The sequence below is a fragment of the Panulirus ornatus genome, chromosome 20 (assembly GCF_036320965.1).
Source record: "Panulirus ornatus isolate Po-2019 chromosome 20, ASM3632096v1, whole genome shotgun sequence".
Classification (NCBI taxonomy): domain Eukaryota; kingdom Metazoa; phylum Arthropoda; class Malacostraca; order Decapoda; family Palinuridae; genus Panulirus; species Panulirus ornatus.
Genome location: NC_092243.1, coordinates 57,923,763 through 57,938,017, shown reverse-complemented (window position 1 = coordinate 57,938,017; position 14,255 = coordinate 57,923,763). Strand labels below are relative to the sequence as shown.

Sequence of the window (14,255 nt, the reverse complement as noted above, 5' to 3'; positions counted from 1 at the left end):
ATATGTTGCAGAAACATTGGTGATTAAAAATGCTGATACAAACAAATTAAACTTAAATACACATTTGAGCAATTGGTGTGTGTGGTTTCGTTGTGTGGGAAGAGTGTAGGAGGTAGGCAGTTAGCTATTAGGTTATTACAGCCTAGGTGAGGGCAAGCAGCAATGTTCATCTTTGTAGACATCTGCTGACCTTGAGGTTGTTTAGGCTAACAGATGGTTACAACTCATTTATTAAGGGCAAAATATATGTTATGGAGACAATGATGATTGAAAATGCTGATACAAACAAATTAAACTTAAATATACATTTGAAGTGCAAGTTCTGATAAGGATGTTGGTAATGCACTGAACACACTGCTCACTGTGTGATACATACTTAAAAGTGATGATTAATAATAACAGATATGGTTAATAACACTAATAGAGACCTAAGAATATATGTTCGTACCATAGTGCCCACATACTTGGAACATATAGTTCTGTGGATCAATTCTGTTGAATCCAGCAGGTCATACTCATGCACATTTGCTAAAATATAAATATTTATTATACTTTGTCGCTGTCTCCCGCGTTTGCGAGGTAGCGCAAGGAAACAGACGAAAGAAAATGGCCCAAACCCCCCCCCCCATACACATGTATATACATACGTCCACACACGCAAATATACATACCTACACAGCTTTCCATGGTTTACCCCAGACGCTTCACATGCCCTGCTTCAATCCACTGACAGCACGTCAACCCCGGTATACCACATCGCTCCAATTCACTCTATTCCTTGCCCTCCTTTCACCCTCCTGCATGTTCAGGCCTCGATCACACAAAATCTTTTTCACTCCATCTTTCCACCTCCAATTTGGTCTCCCTCTTCTCCTTGTTCCCTCCACCTCTGACACATATATCCTCTTGGTCAATCTTTCCTCACTCATCCTCTCCATGTGCCCAAACCACTTCAAAACACCCTCTTCTGCTCTCTCAACCACGCTCTTTTTATTTCCACACATCTCTCTTACCCTTACGTTACTCACTCGATCAAACCACCTCACACCACACACTGTCCTCAAACATCTCATTTCCAGCACATCCATCCTCCTGCGCACAACTCTATCCATAGCCCACGCCTCGCAACCATACAACATTGTTGGAACCACCATTCCTTCAAACATACCCATTTTTGCTTTCCGAGATAATGTTCTCGACTTCCACACATTCTTCAAGGCCCCCAGGATTTTCGCCCCCTCCCCCACCCTATGATCCACTTCTGCTTCCATGGTTCCATCCGCTGCCAGATCCACTCCCAGATATCTAAAACACTTCACTTCCTCCAGTTTTTCTCCATTCAAACTCACCTCCCAGTTGACTTGACTCTCAACCCTACTGTACCTAATAACCTTGCTCTTATTCACATTTACTCTTAACTTTCTTCTTTAACACACTTTTCCAAACTCAGTCACCAGCTTCTGCAGTTTCTCACATGAATCAGCCACCAGCGCTGTATCATCAGCGAACAACAACTGACTCACTTCCCAAGCTCTCTCATCCCCAACAGACTTCATACTTGCCCGTCTTTCCAAAACTCTTGCATTTAGCTCCCTAACAACCCCATCCATAAACAAATTAAACAACCATGGAGACATCACACACCCCTGCCGCAAACCTACATTCACTGAGAACCAATCACTTTCCTCTCTTCCTACACGTACACATGCCTTACATCCTCGATAAAAACTTTTCACTGCTTCTAACAACAAATATGTCCCTTAAATATTACTTTAACATCAGCTATCAACGTAGCCCCTGGCCCTGCAGGGCCAAGATGTGATGTCCTCGTAGGGTTTGTTGGGAGGAGGATGAACTAGATTGCCCTGTAAACATAACCTCTTGGATCTTCTACTCTTAATCACCATGCCAGTCAATGGAACCATTTGACATGCCTCCAAACCAACAGAAAATACCACCAATTTCACTCATTTCCCTGGTCACACACACATCAAAGTGCCCGTACAGATCAGGATTTCTCCAATGATACATACATAATCAAGGAAGCAGATACTATAAGTAGTCTACTGCATTTTACTTGTCACCTGAAACATTCATAACACACTGGCAGAAGAAAAAAACAACTCCGAATTTCTTTTCCATCATACAATACATTAGGAGTGTGTCATCCTAGTATAGATTTCGGGTCTCCTTATAAGGTGGGCAGTGAGGTTTTTCCACTGTTACCAGATCGGTACCCACACCCCACACCTGATGGGCCTTTATGAATTGAGGAGGAGATGGGGAGAGCATTTTGAAGGATTTTTGAATGTCTGATTATAGGGTGGCAGATGTAGAATGTCTGGGCTAGGGAGGTATATGAAGTAAGAGTCACAGGAAAGTGGTTTGGTGAAGTGTGTTATGAGAGAAAGTTACAAGTAAATGTGAACAGAAGTAGGGTAATGAGGTGTAGCCATGGGTTGAAAGAGGTAAGACAGTACAGTTTGAGTGTAAGAATACTATTGGTGGGGAGGTCCTAGAGGAAGTAGCATGCTTTAGGAATCTAGGAATGATCATGGATGCAAATGGAATCAATAGGGGATGAAATGAGTCATAGGGTAGAAGGTGGGGGGGGGGAGGGCAAAGGTCCTGGGGGTATTAAAATGTACGAAAAGAAAGATATTAGTCTGTAATGGTAAAGATATGGTTGATATTATAATAAAGCCCTGGTAATGTTGTGTGTCTTATTGTCTTAGGACTTGAAAGCAAAGATGGGAAGGGTAAATGTTTTGGAAATTAATTGCTTGAGGATGATATTTGGTGTGAGGCATGTTGATCATGTAAGGAATGATAGTTTTAGAGAGAGATACGTGACAGAAAGTGCGGGCTGATTGAGAGGATGATTGAAGAAAGGATGACTGATGTGGAGGAAGCAAGGGGAGAAAGGAGACAGAGATGGAGTGAAGGAGGCTGTAGGGTATTGGGGCCTAAACAATTACAGGTACACCACCCATTTGCCGGCACTCTTGGTTCCAAAGCCGTGCCGGATTAACCATTTTGCCGCGCCAACTGTGGTCACGAAATAATAATTCATCAACACACCTCTAACCCACTAATTATACATCTCCCATGTGTCTAAAGTATACCATAGACTGCTAGAAATTTAAATTAAATAAATAAATGAAATATATTGTACACCTGCTCAGGACTGAGGTGCTCGTCAGCTACGAGTTTCGCAAATTCGTACACATACTCTTCAGCTTCGTGCTTTGCATACTGTTTTTCTCTGCACACTTTATTCATGGAAATTCCGTGACACTTCTTGAATCTTTGAAGCCATCCTTCACTATAGTCACGCTCATGTTGTAATCTAAGTTCTTTATGGAACAGCTTAGCCTGGTCCATTATCATACTACCTGACAAGTCCACTCCATCTCTCTGACACTGTCAAAACCATTATATCATCACTTGATCATGCTCAGTACTCTTACCATCTTTCTTAGTTTTTCTAATTGTCACTTGCATCTTGGAATCACTGTCTGCATAGAATTTCAATATTTTCTCCCTTTCCTTCTTTATATCATAAATAGTTGATGAACCAATTCTCTAGATGTCACACAGCTTATTCACTGAAACACCACAGTCCATTTTTTTCAACAGTTCTACTTTATCTTGGATTGATATGGACTGGTGTTTATGTTTGACACCATGACTGACACTCTCATATGCCTTAAAAGCCATGGCTAGGTTTAAATTTAGGCAAAATAAGCTATGAATCTCACAGAATTGCGGTAGCACCACCAACAAGTGCAGTGTAAAGAACGTAAATAAGTGCATCCTACACAAAATGCCATCTGTGGCTGCCCAGTAAACTAGTCTGGTGGCCGAGGTAAGTTCAAGTTCCCCCACGTAATTTTTTTTGGACTAAAGGAAGTGCTGAACCACCAGTTGCCGAAAATTCGATGGTGTACCAATATTAGACAATGAGGCTTGCATGGGATAGAGTGAATTGTATCAGTATGGAATGTAGGGAGTGACATATAGTTATTGGGCTGAATGGGGCATAAGAAATGGTCAGGGCCCACTGGGCTTAGGTTATGGATAGTAGTATCTTATTACACTACATTGTGATGTACTATATATATGTAAGTGAAGCCATTGTTTATTATTTCATGATGCTGTATCATTAAAATGGGAAAGGCAATTAGGTATGATAAGATTACTTATTATTTAAAGTTCTTTCCCATTGTGCCCATACATCATTAATTTCAAGTAAAGCATGGAAATTTGATAAATCTATCTATGTCTTTTACTTCAACAGATTGAAGTTCAAAAACAAGAGATAGTTTCATCAGCAAGTAATAGTGATATGGCAAGACTCAACATATCTGGTGTAGCAAAAGAGACTCATGATGTAACAGGATATCCAACTTTACTTGCCGAAAAACATCAAGAAGAACTAGAATATGCTTCTGTTGACTAATTTGATAGTAGAAGTACATTTTGAGTTGTTATAGCTTAACAGAATTTCTATTATTCCCAAGGAGGGATTACCCATTAAGCATAGAGTTCAGTACTCTCAGTATGAGGGTAGATGATTCCATCTGACTTCCCATGAGGGTAAAACCCTTCCCTTTTTCCAGAATGGGCTCATATGCTATGTTTGCTATATGGTAATACCCTTGGGTTCTTTCTAACAGCCCCTTCTGGTCAGTCCTATCAATCCATGGATGCATGATCTCAAAGTCTACAAAAAGTCACATATGCATTTGCTTTATTTATTCATTGTTTTGTAATGATGTTTATTTTCCAGATCTACATCTGCACAATTCATATTATCATAGGTTTTATGTAAAGTTTCTACATCATTAGCCACCCAATAGCTGGTGGTTTTGTTTTTGTATGTTTTCTTTCTGCTTAAGTGTCCATCTTTGGACAAAAGCAGCTACTCACTGATATATGAAATTTTTCATTTCATGTGACTTTAATAAATTTTTTGATATGATAAGTATGAAGCCCCATTGGTGCTGTGTAGTTTATAGTAAATGAGGGATTGTTTACTGAGTGACTGTTGATACCTGATGGTGGGCAGAAAGCTGAGACCCATGACTCATGTAAACCTTATTTTTGAATTTTGTTCTCTCTTGCAACACACATCATTTTAGAGTTTAAGTTATAAATTTTTCTTGCCTGTTGAGTTCCATACCACACCCTCCATCACACTATACCAAGACATTTTGAAAGGTCATTGAAGGGGTGGATTTCCCATCCCATGTGTGTTTGTGTGCATGTAATTACGGATGTCGAACTGCAAACCCCAGGGATGGGGGATCTCTGGCGGTATGAGGTGGCAGTGGCGGGAATGGTGTTCATATTAAGAGTGTAGTGTCACTATCAGTGAGTGTCATGGGTTCGAATCCCATCCAACCTGCATCCTATTGTTTGCCTGCTGCATCACTACAGTTCCTGCAGCTGTGCGTTAGTTCTGTCTCCCCACCACATCATGTGGTGAATTGTTATCAAAACCATGAGACTTGTACAAGCCAAGACCTTTTAGTATTCTGTTGATATCTTTTCTAGTTCCTGAGTCTGCCACAGGGTGGTAATTTACTTTTTAGCTCATGTAGCATTCGTTGTCCATCATCTGTTGTTATCAGTCGTCCTTTGTCATCTATCTGTCAATCTATATTCCAGTCTTCTTTGGAACTGCTTGACCAATCTGAACCAAAAGTGACACATGGTCTTTGGAAGGTCCCTTATCAAAACTGTCTAATGACTACAACCACCATCCACAAAGATCAGTGGTACATATGAGTACCTTAAATAGAAATAACCTTCATCTTGAACCTTCAAATGATTATTATGAATTGTTTACCGTAATATACAGATTTTTCTGTGAAATTCTTAGTTTTGGCACTATGCCCAGAAGGTCTCATGTCAAAGATTCCCATACAAATTTTCACCCCTGAAACTAGAAGGCCAATTTATACGAATCTTGTCAGGGATTGCCCTTCAGTGATCCCTTTTAAAAACTGTTTGGTGATCCCAGCACTATCTAATATGGCTACTGTTATGGAATATGAATATTTCTCCAAATAGCCATAACTAAATTCTTAGTCAGAATTGTTTCAAACTGAACTGTAAATAGAAACTAGTGGATGACTTTCTACAGAGTAGAAAATTCCCAAGTGAGAGACAGCTTGGTTTTAGGAAAAGGAGGTCATGTGTAAAAAAAACTTAGGAGAGAGTGAGTTCAGTCCTGGACAAAAGGGGAGGCTGAGTGTATCTGGACATCCAGATTAAAAAGTTAAATTACTAGGCAGGAATAAAGAGAACTCCCATGATGGATAGTACATTATCTTAGTGGGGAGGAACAAAGGATGCATGTTAGAGGAGTCTTTTTCAAATGGATTGATTTAATCAGTGGAGTGCCACAGGGTATGATTCTGGGACTGTTACTCTTCTTGATCTATATTAATGACTTGCCTGAAGGTGCAGAGTCCTACCTCCACATGTTTGCAGAGGATGAAAGGTCATGAGGGAATTGGAAAGTGAAGAGGACCTAAACAGACTTCAAAGTTGGTCTGAAACAGTGTTGATGAAATTAATCTCAAGCAGATGTATATATATATATATTTTTTTTTTGCTTTGTCGCTGTCTCCCACATTTGCGAGGTAGTGCAAGGAAACAGACGAAAGAAATGGCCCAACCCACCCCCATACATATGTATTTACATACATGTCCACACACGCAAATATACATACCCATACATCTCAATGTACACATATATATATACACACACAGACACATACATATATACACATGCACACAATTCACACTGTCTGCCTTTATTCATTCCCATCGCCACCTCGACACACATGGAATAACATCCCCCTCCCCCCTCATGTGTGCAAGGTAGCGCTAGGAAAAGACAACAAAGGCCCCATTTGTTCACACTCAGTCTCTAGCTGTCATGCAATAATGCCTGAAACCACAGCTCCCTTTCCACATCCAGGCCCCACAGAACTTTCCATGGTTTACCGCAGGCGCTTCACATGCCCTGATTCAATCCATTGACAGCACGTCGTCCCCGGTATAACACATCGATCCAATTCACTCTATTCCTTGCCCGCCTTTCACCCTCCTGCATGTTCAGGCCCCGATCACTCAAAATCTTTTTCACTCCATCTTTCCACCTCCAATTTGGTCTCCCACTTCTCCTCGTTCCCTCCACCTCCGACACATATATCCTCTTGGTCAATCTTTCCTCACTCATTCTCTCCATGTGCCCAAACCATTTCAAAACACCCTCTTCTGCTCTCTCAACCACGCTCTTTTTATTTCCACACATCTCTCTTACCGTTACATTACTTACTCGATCAAACCACCTCACACCACATATTGTCCTCAAACATCTCATTTCCAGCACATCCACCCTCCTGCGCACAACTCTATCCATAGCCCATGCCTCACAACCATACAACATTGTTGGAACCACTATTCCTTCAAACATACCCATTTTTGCTTTTGGAGATAATGTTCTTGACTTCCACACATTCTTCAAGGCTCCCAGGATTTTCGCCCCCTCCCCCACCCTATGATTCACTTCCGCTTCCATGGTTCCATCCGCTGCTAGATCTACTCCCAGATATCTAAAACACTTTACTTCCTCCAGTTTTTCTCCATCCAAACTTACCTCCCAATTGACTTGACCCTCAACCCTACTGTACCTAATAACCTTGCTCTTATTCACATTTACTCTTAACTTTCTTCTTTCACACACTTTACCAAACTCAGTCACCAGCTTCTGCAGTTTCTCACATGAATCAGCCACCAGCGCTGTATCATCAGTGAACAACAACTGACTTTACTTCCCAAGCACTCTCATCCCCAACAGACTTCATACTTGCCCCTCTTTCCAAAACTCTTGCATTCACCTCCCTAACAAACCCATCCATAAACAAATTAAACAACTATGGAGACATCGCACACTCCTGCCGCAAACCTACATTCACTGAGAACCAATCACTTTCCTCTCTTCCTACACGTACACATGCCTTACATCCTCGATAAAAACTTTTCACTGCTTCTAACAACTTGCCTCCCACACCATATATTCTTAGTACCTTCCACAGAGCATCTCTATCAACTCTATCATATGCCTTCTCCAGATCCATAAATGCTACATACAAATCCATTTGCTTTTCTAAGTATTTCTCACATACATTCTTCAAAGCAAACACCTGATCCACACATCCTCTACCACTTCTGAAACCACACTGCTCTTCCCCAATCTGATGCTCTGTACATGCCTTCACCCTCTCAATCAATACCCTCCCATATAATTTACCAGGAATACTCAACAAACTTTTACCTCTGTAATTTGAGCACTCACTCTTATCCCCTTTGCCTTTGTACAATGGCACTATGCACGCATTCCGCCAATCCTCAGGCACCTCACCATGAATCATACATACATTAAATAACCTTACCAACCAGTCAACAATACAGTCACCCCCTTTTTTAATAAATTCCACTGCAATACCATCCAAACCTGCTGCCTTGCTGGCTTTCATCTTCCGCAAAGCTTTTACCACCTCTCCTCTGTTTACCAAATCATTTTCCCTAACCCTCTCACTTTGCACACCACCTCGACCAAAACACCCTATATCTGCCACTCTATCATCAAACACATTCAACAAACCTTCAAAATACTCACTCCATCTCCTTCTCACATCACCATTACTTGTTATCACCTCCCCATATGCGCCCTTCACTGAAGTTCCCATTTGCTCCCTTGTCTTACGCACTTTATTTACCTCCTTCCAGAACATCTTTTTATTCTCCCTAAAATTTAATGATACTCTCTCACCCCAACTCTCATTTGCCCTCTTTTTCACCTCTTGCACCTTTCTCTTGACCTCCTGCCTCTTTCTTTTATACATCTCCCACTCATTTGCATTTTTTCCCTGCAAAAATCGTCCAAATGCCTCTCTCTTCTCTTTCACTAATAATCTTACTTCTTCACCCCACCACTCACTACCCTTTCTAATCAACCCACCTCCCACGCTTCTCATGCCACAAGCATCTTTTGCGCAATCCATCAGTTTCCCTAAATACATCCCATTCCTCCCCCACTCCCCTTACCTCCTTTGTTCTCACCTTTTTCCATTCTGTACTCAGTCTCTCCTGGTACTTCCTCACACAAGTCTCCTTCCCAAGCTCACTTACTCTCACCACCCTCTTCACCCCAACATTCTCTCTTCTTTTCTGAAAACCCATACAAATCTTCACCTTCGCCTCCACAAGATAATGATCAGACATCCCTCCAGTTACACCTCTCAGCACATTAACATCCAAAAGTCTCTCTTTCGCGTGCCTGTCAATTAACATGTAATCCAATAACGCTCTCTGGCCATCTCTCCTACTTACATATGTAACGTATACTTATGTATATCACGCTTTTTAAACCAGGTATTCCCAATCACCGGTCCTTTTTCAGCACATAAATCTACAAGCTCTTCACCATTTCCATTTACAACACTGAACACCCCATGTATACCAATTATTCCCTCAACTGCCACATTCCTCACCTTTGCATTCCAATCACCCATCACTATAACCCGGTCTTGTGCATCAAAACCACTGACACACTCATTCAGCTGCTCCCAAAACACTTGCCTCTAATGATCTTTCTTCTCATGCCCAGGTGCATATGCACCAATAATCACCCATCTCTCTCCATCAACTTTCAGTTTTACCCATATTAATCTAGAATTTACTTTCTTACATTCTATCACATATTCCCACAACTCCTGTTTCAGGAGTAGTGCTACTCCTTCCCTTGCTGTTGTCCTCTCACAAACCCCTGACTTTACTCCCAAGACATTCCCAAACCACTCTTCCCCTTTACCCTTAAGCTTAGTTTCACTCAGAGCCAAAACATCCAGGTTCCTTTCCTCAAACATACTACCTATCTCTCCTTTTTTCACATCTTGGTGACATCCACACACATTTAGACACCCCAATCTGAGCCTACGAGGAGGATGAGCACTCCCAGCGTGACTCTTCTGTTTCCCATTTTAGAAACTCTCTCTCTCTCTCTCTCTCATGCTTCCAAAATTCTTAGGTTCCAGGGAACCCCACCAGATAAACAGTACATTAATCTTGGCAGCCTCAGTTCATAACAAAAACTTCATAACCAAGTATCAGCAAGAACATGTAGAAAGGAAGTACAAGCACAAGAAAATTTGAGGAAAATAATGTTTTATGACTTGCATGTCAGGTATGGAGGTAATAGTTGGTATGCAGCCAATGAACAGGGAGGTACATTACCAGTACTACCCACCTAGGTATCGGGAGGGTTAGTGATGGCTGCATAGTGAGCCAGCACTTCAGCGGTTGTCAAACTGCATTCCTTTGACCCAGGTAGCTGTCTTTTCTTTCTGCCTCATCCACATGTGGACTATTGGCATTCTTTCCACAAACATACAATCTCTCCTTGTCAGGCAACACTTGACAACATTTACCTCACACAGCTCATTCTCTGTATCTCTTGATTTTCTTGTGGAGAGTGCTATGTGCTAGCCCTGCCTTTCGTCTAATTGGTAGTAGCAGTAGATAGAAACATTCCGTAGAAGTAGCTGGTAGGAACATTAGGAAGAAGTAGCTGGTAGGAACATTAGGTAGAAGTAGCTGGTAGGAACATTAAGGCAGGAGCATTATGTAGAAGTAGCCAGTAAGAACATTAGGTAGGAGCCTATCCAGAGACTGCATTTGACTTATAATTTGCCACTGGCCTGTTAAGGGTGAGGCACTAAAGGCTAAGAAGTGGCACTGGAGTTCACTAGTTATTGAGACTCTATTGCAGTGGCCATCCCCTTGAGAAAGTTCCAGGATGGAACAAGCACCAGAGATATATATGGATAGAACATGTCATCAAGTACAAACAATAAATCTTAATATTATCAAAACAAGTTTTTGCAATTGGGTTGAAAGAAAACTTTAAAAAAATCATTCTAAAAATATTGTACAGGCACACCTCCAATTTTCCGGCAGCTGATGGTTCGGCATCCCCTTTAATCCAGACAAAATTACGTGAGGGAACTGTAAATTACTGCAGCCACCAGACTAGTTTACTGGGTGGCCACAGATGGCATTTTGTGTAGGGTGTGCTTATTTACATTCTTTACACTGCACTTGTTGGTGATGATACTGCAGTTCTGTGAGATTCTTATCTTATTTTGCTCAAATTTAACCCTAGCTATGGCTTCTAAGACATACAAGTTTCAATCATGGTGTCAAATGTAAACACCAGTCCATATTGATCCAAGATAAAGTAGAACTGTTGAAAAAAATGGACCATGATGTTTTGGTGCATAAGCTGTGTGACATCTACAGTACTGGTTCAACTGTTTATGATATAAAGAAGCAAAGGGAGAAAATATTGCAATTCTATGCAGACAGCGATTCCAAGAAGCAAATGACGATTAGAAAAACTATCAAAGATGGTAAGAGTACTGAGCACGATCGAGTGATGATGGAATGGTTTCGACAGCGTCAGAGTGATGGAGTGGACTTGTCAGGTAGCATGATAATGGACCAGGCTAAGTTGTTCCATAAAGAACTTAAATTACAACATGTGCATGACTATAGTGAAGGATGGCTCCAAAGATTCAAGAAGCATTGTGGAAAATTTCCGTGAGTAAAGTGTGCGGAGAAAAGCGGTCTGCGAACCACGAGGGAGCTGTCGAGTATGTGGACGAATTTGCAAAACTCGTAGCTGACAAGCACCTCAGTCCTGAGCAGGTGTATAATGCAAAAGAATCTGCATTATTCTGGCAATGGACATCTAGGTAAACACTGACAACAAAAGATGAAGAAGACACCACAGGATTCAAACAATTTAAGGACAGACTTACCATCTTAGGGTGCTCAAACATTTAATATTTGTTTAATTTGAATTTCTAGTAGTCCATGGTATACTTTAGACACATGGGAGATGTATAATTAATGGGTTAGAGGTATGTTGATGAATTATTGTTGCGTGACCATGGTTGGTCTGGCAAAATGGTTAATCCGGCAAGGTGTTGGAGCCAAGAGTGCCGGAAAATCAGTGGTGTACCTGTATAATTAAAACCTAAACGTATTTTATGGCCTACTCAAATACTGGATCTACAGTGCAATAAATTATGTAGCAAAGATTACAACCTCACAATAGTTAACCCCATGATAAACAAAGCCATCAAATACAGTCACTGACCAATGTTGCTAAAGAACAACTACAGGTTGAGCATCCCTAATCCGAAATGCTCCAAAATCTGAAAGTTTTTGAGTGATGACATGACGTTACAAGAGGAAAATTCCACACCTGCCCTCATTTGCCCGTGCTGGGCTCTGAGCCTCTCATGATCTCTTGGTGCCAGTTTGTCACAGACCATTGGTCACTGCCTGATCTTCATGCATCACTCATTGTGTTTTTTATTTATTCTCAGTTCTGTGGCACAAAGATATTATTGAAAATGTCAAAAAGGCCCCCAGAATCCGTCAGTAAGCTGGAAGAAATGGGTATCATAGAAGTTTTGAACCTATAAAGAGGCTCTAGTTGTTCATTAACTGACTGATAGTGAAATAGCTAAAATGGTTCTGAATCAAGGTGATCGATAATAGAGATGAAGTGACTTTGTTAACACTGCAGAAAAAGTGCCTATAGATGACATGGTGAAATGTGTGATGGACTTATTGAAGGACTAGACTAGAGCAGGGTGCACACATAACAGAACAAGAAATCATGTCAGTTTGTAAAATCAGAGACAGATGACTAAGACAAAAATCAATGCTGATGAGGTAGATGACTCTGGAGGAAACATTTAAAAAAAGCCAATCAGCAGAATTCTTCCTCATCCCAAAAGGACCCACTTCCTGATCTCTGAACTTCTTTTGATGTTCCTTCTTATGATGATGTCAACAGTGATGTACCCTCCCCTTTAAGTTTCTCAGGCCATATGTAGTTGCTGCATTTATCTTCTTTTGTAAGCAGAAAACTTTTTTTTTTTTTTTTGGTAAGTGCAAAACATTATTTTCATGTGAAACCTGAATTTCATTTCCACCTGAAATGCCATGTTTGAGCATAACATTATTGCTTTGAAATTTATGTTAGTATTCATTACATTTACAGTTATCTATAATTATCATAAATTAAAAGCTTAATTGTTTTTATTATTCAAACAAAACCTAAAAATGAAATACAGTGTACTGTATTTCATCGTAGGTGGAAACTGAAAACCTGCAGTGTTTGTTGTCGTTATTGTTTGACAGCTGATACAGGCATTCTGTTGATGCTACTGTACTGCTTAGTTACCCTGTACACATTATTTTTTCATTGTATAAATGGTATCTCATATTTTTTTACTGCTAAGTACTTATGTGTGAATAAGTGTAAGAAAATGATTGCTTATCAGTAGCATATAAATTCAGAGTTAGGAATGAAGGTGATGCCAAACAACCACAGATTGTCCATATGAGTGTCTGGGGTTATGATGCCTTAGCTTTCTGATGGTTCACTGTTACACAGACTTTGTTTCACGCACAAAATTATTAAGAATATTGTATAAATTTCCTTCAGGCTATGTGTATAAGGTGTATATGAAACATAAATGGATTTTGTGTTTCGACTTGGGTCCCATCCCCAAGATATCTCATTATGTATGTGCAAATATTCCAAAATCCGAAAGACTTCTGGTCCCAGGCATTTCGGATAAAAGGATACTCAACCTGTACCAATAAGTAAAATCAGTTATAATTAATGTAATCCAAAGATGAGATGTAACTAAAAAAAGTCAAACTAGTAAAACCTTTTTAAGAAAAATAATCCTATTAAGTTTCCACATAAGTAACATTTAATGGTTAACTACATTTGGCAGGACTTCAGGAACACACTGTGTTAATCATGCATACATCAAATGTACAAAAAGTTTAAATATCTTTAAAGTACTTAAAGAAACTATTTTAGTACAAATTATGCTAATGAATATATATTACCGCTCAAATAAATGCTTTTAAAAGGATGTAAACACATGGAGGTATGTACCATGCGGCAGCATGTACTGCTTTTGTATATTTGAAGGTATGAGCAATAAGATGTCAAAACATTTCAAGAAGCCTAAAGTAAAGTTAAATTAACCAAAAGTGATTATAAATGGATTTTGAAATTTGTCTGGGATCAGAAGAGAAACAAAGATATAAAAAGTGTTATGGAAATGTTTTCAAAAATAATA

The 14,255-nt window shown here is 40.1% G+C and overlaps 1 protein-coding gene across 3 annotated transcripts in view; it reads left to right on the top strand.

The window, feature by feature from the left end:
* The window catches only part of stumps (DBB domain-containing protein stumps), a 165,490-nt gene extending 151,659 nt beyond the window's left edge, over positions 1-13,831 (top strand). For all 3 annotated transcript variants that reach the window (XM_071674987.1, XM_071674988.1, XM_071674986.1), the window contains exon 15: positions 4,301-13,831. In XM_071674987.1, the coding sequence (XP_071531088.1) occupies positions 4,301-4,462 (162 nt within the window). In that variant the 3' untranslated portion in view covers positions 4,463-13,831. The remainder of the gene's footprint in view (positions 1-4,300) is intronic.
* Positions 13,832-14,255: the final 424 nt, after the last annotated feature.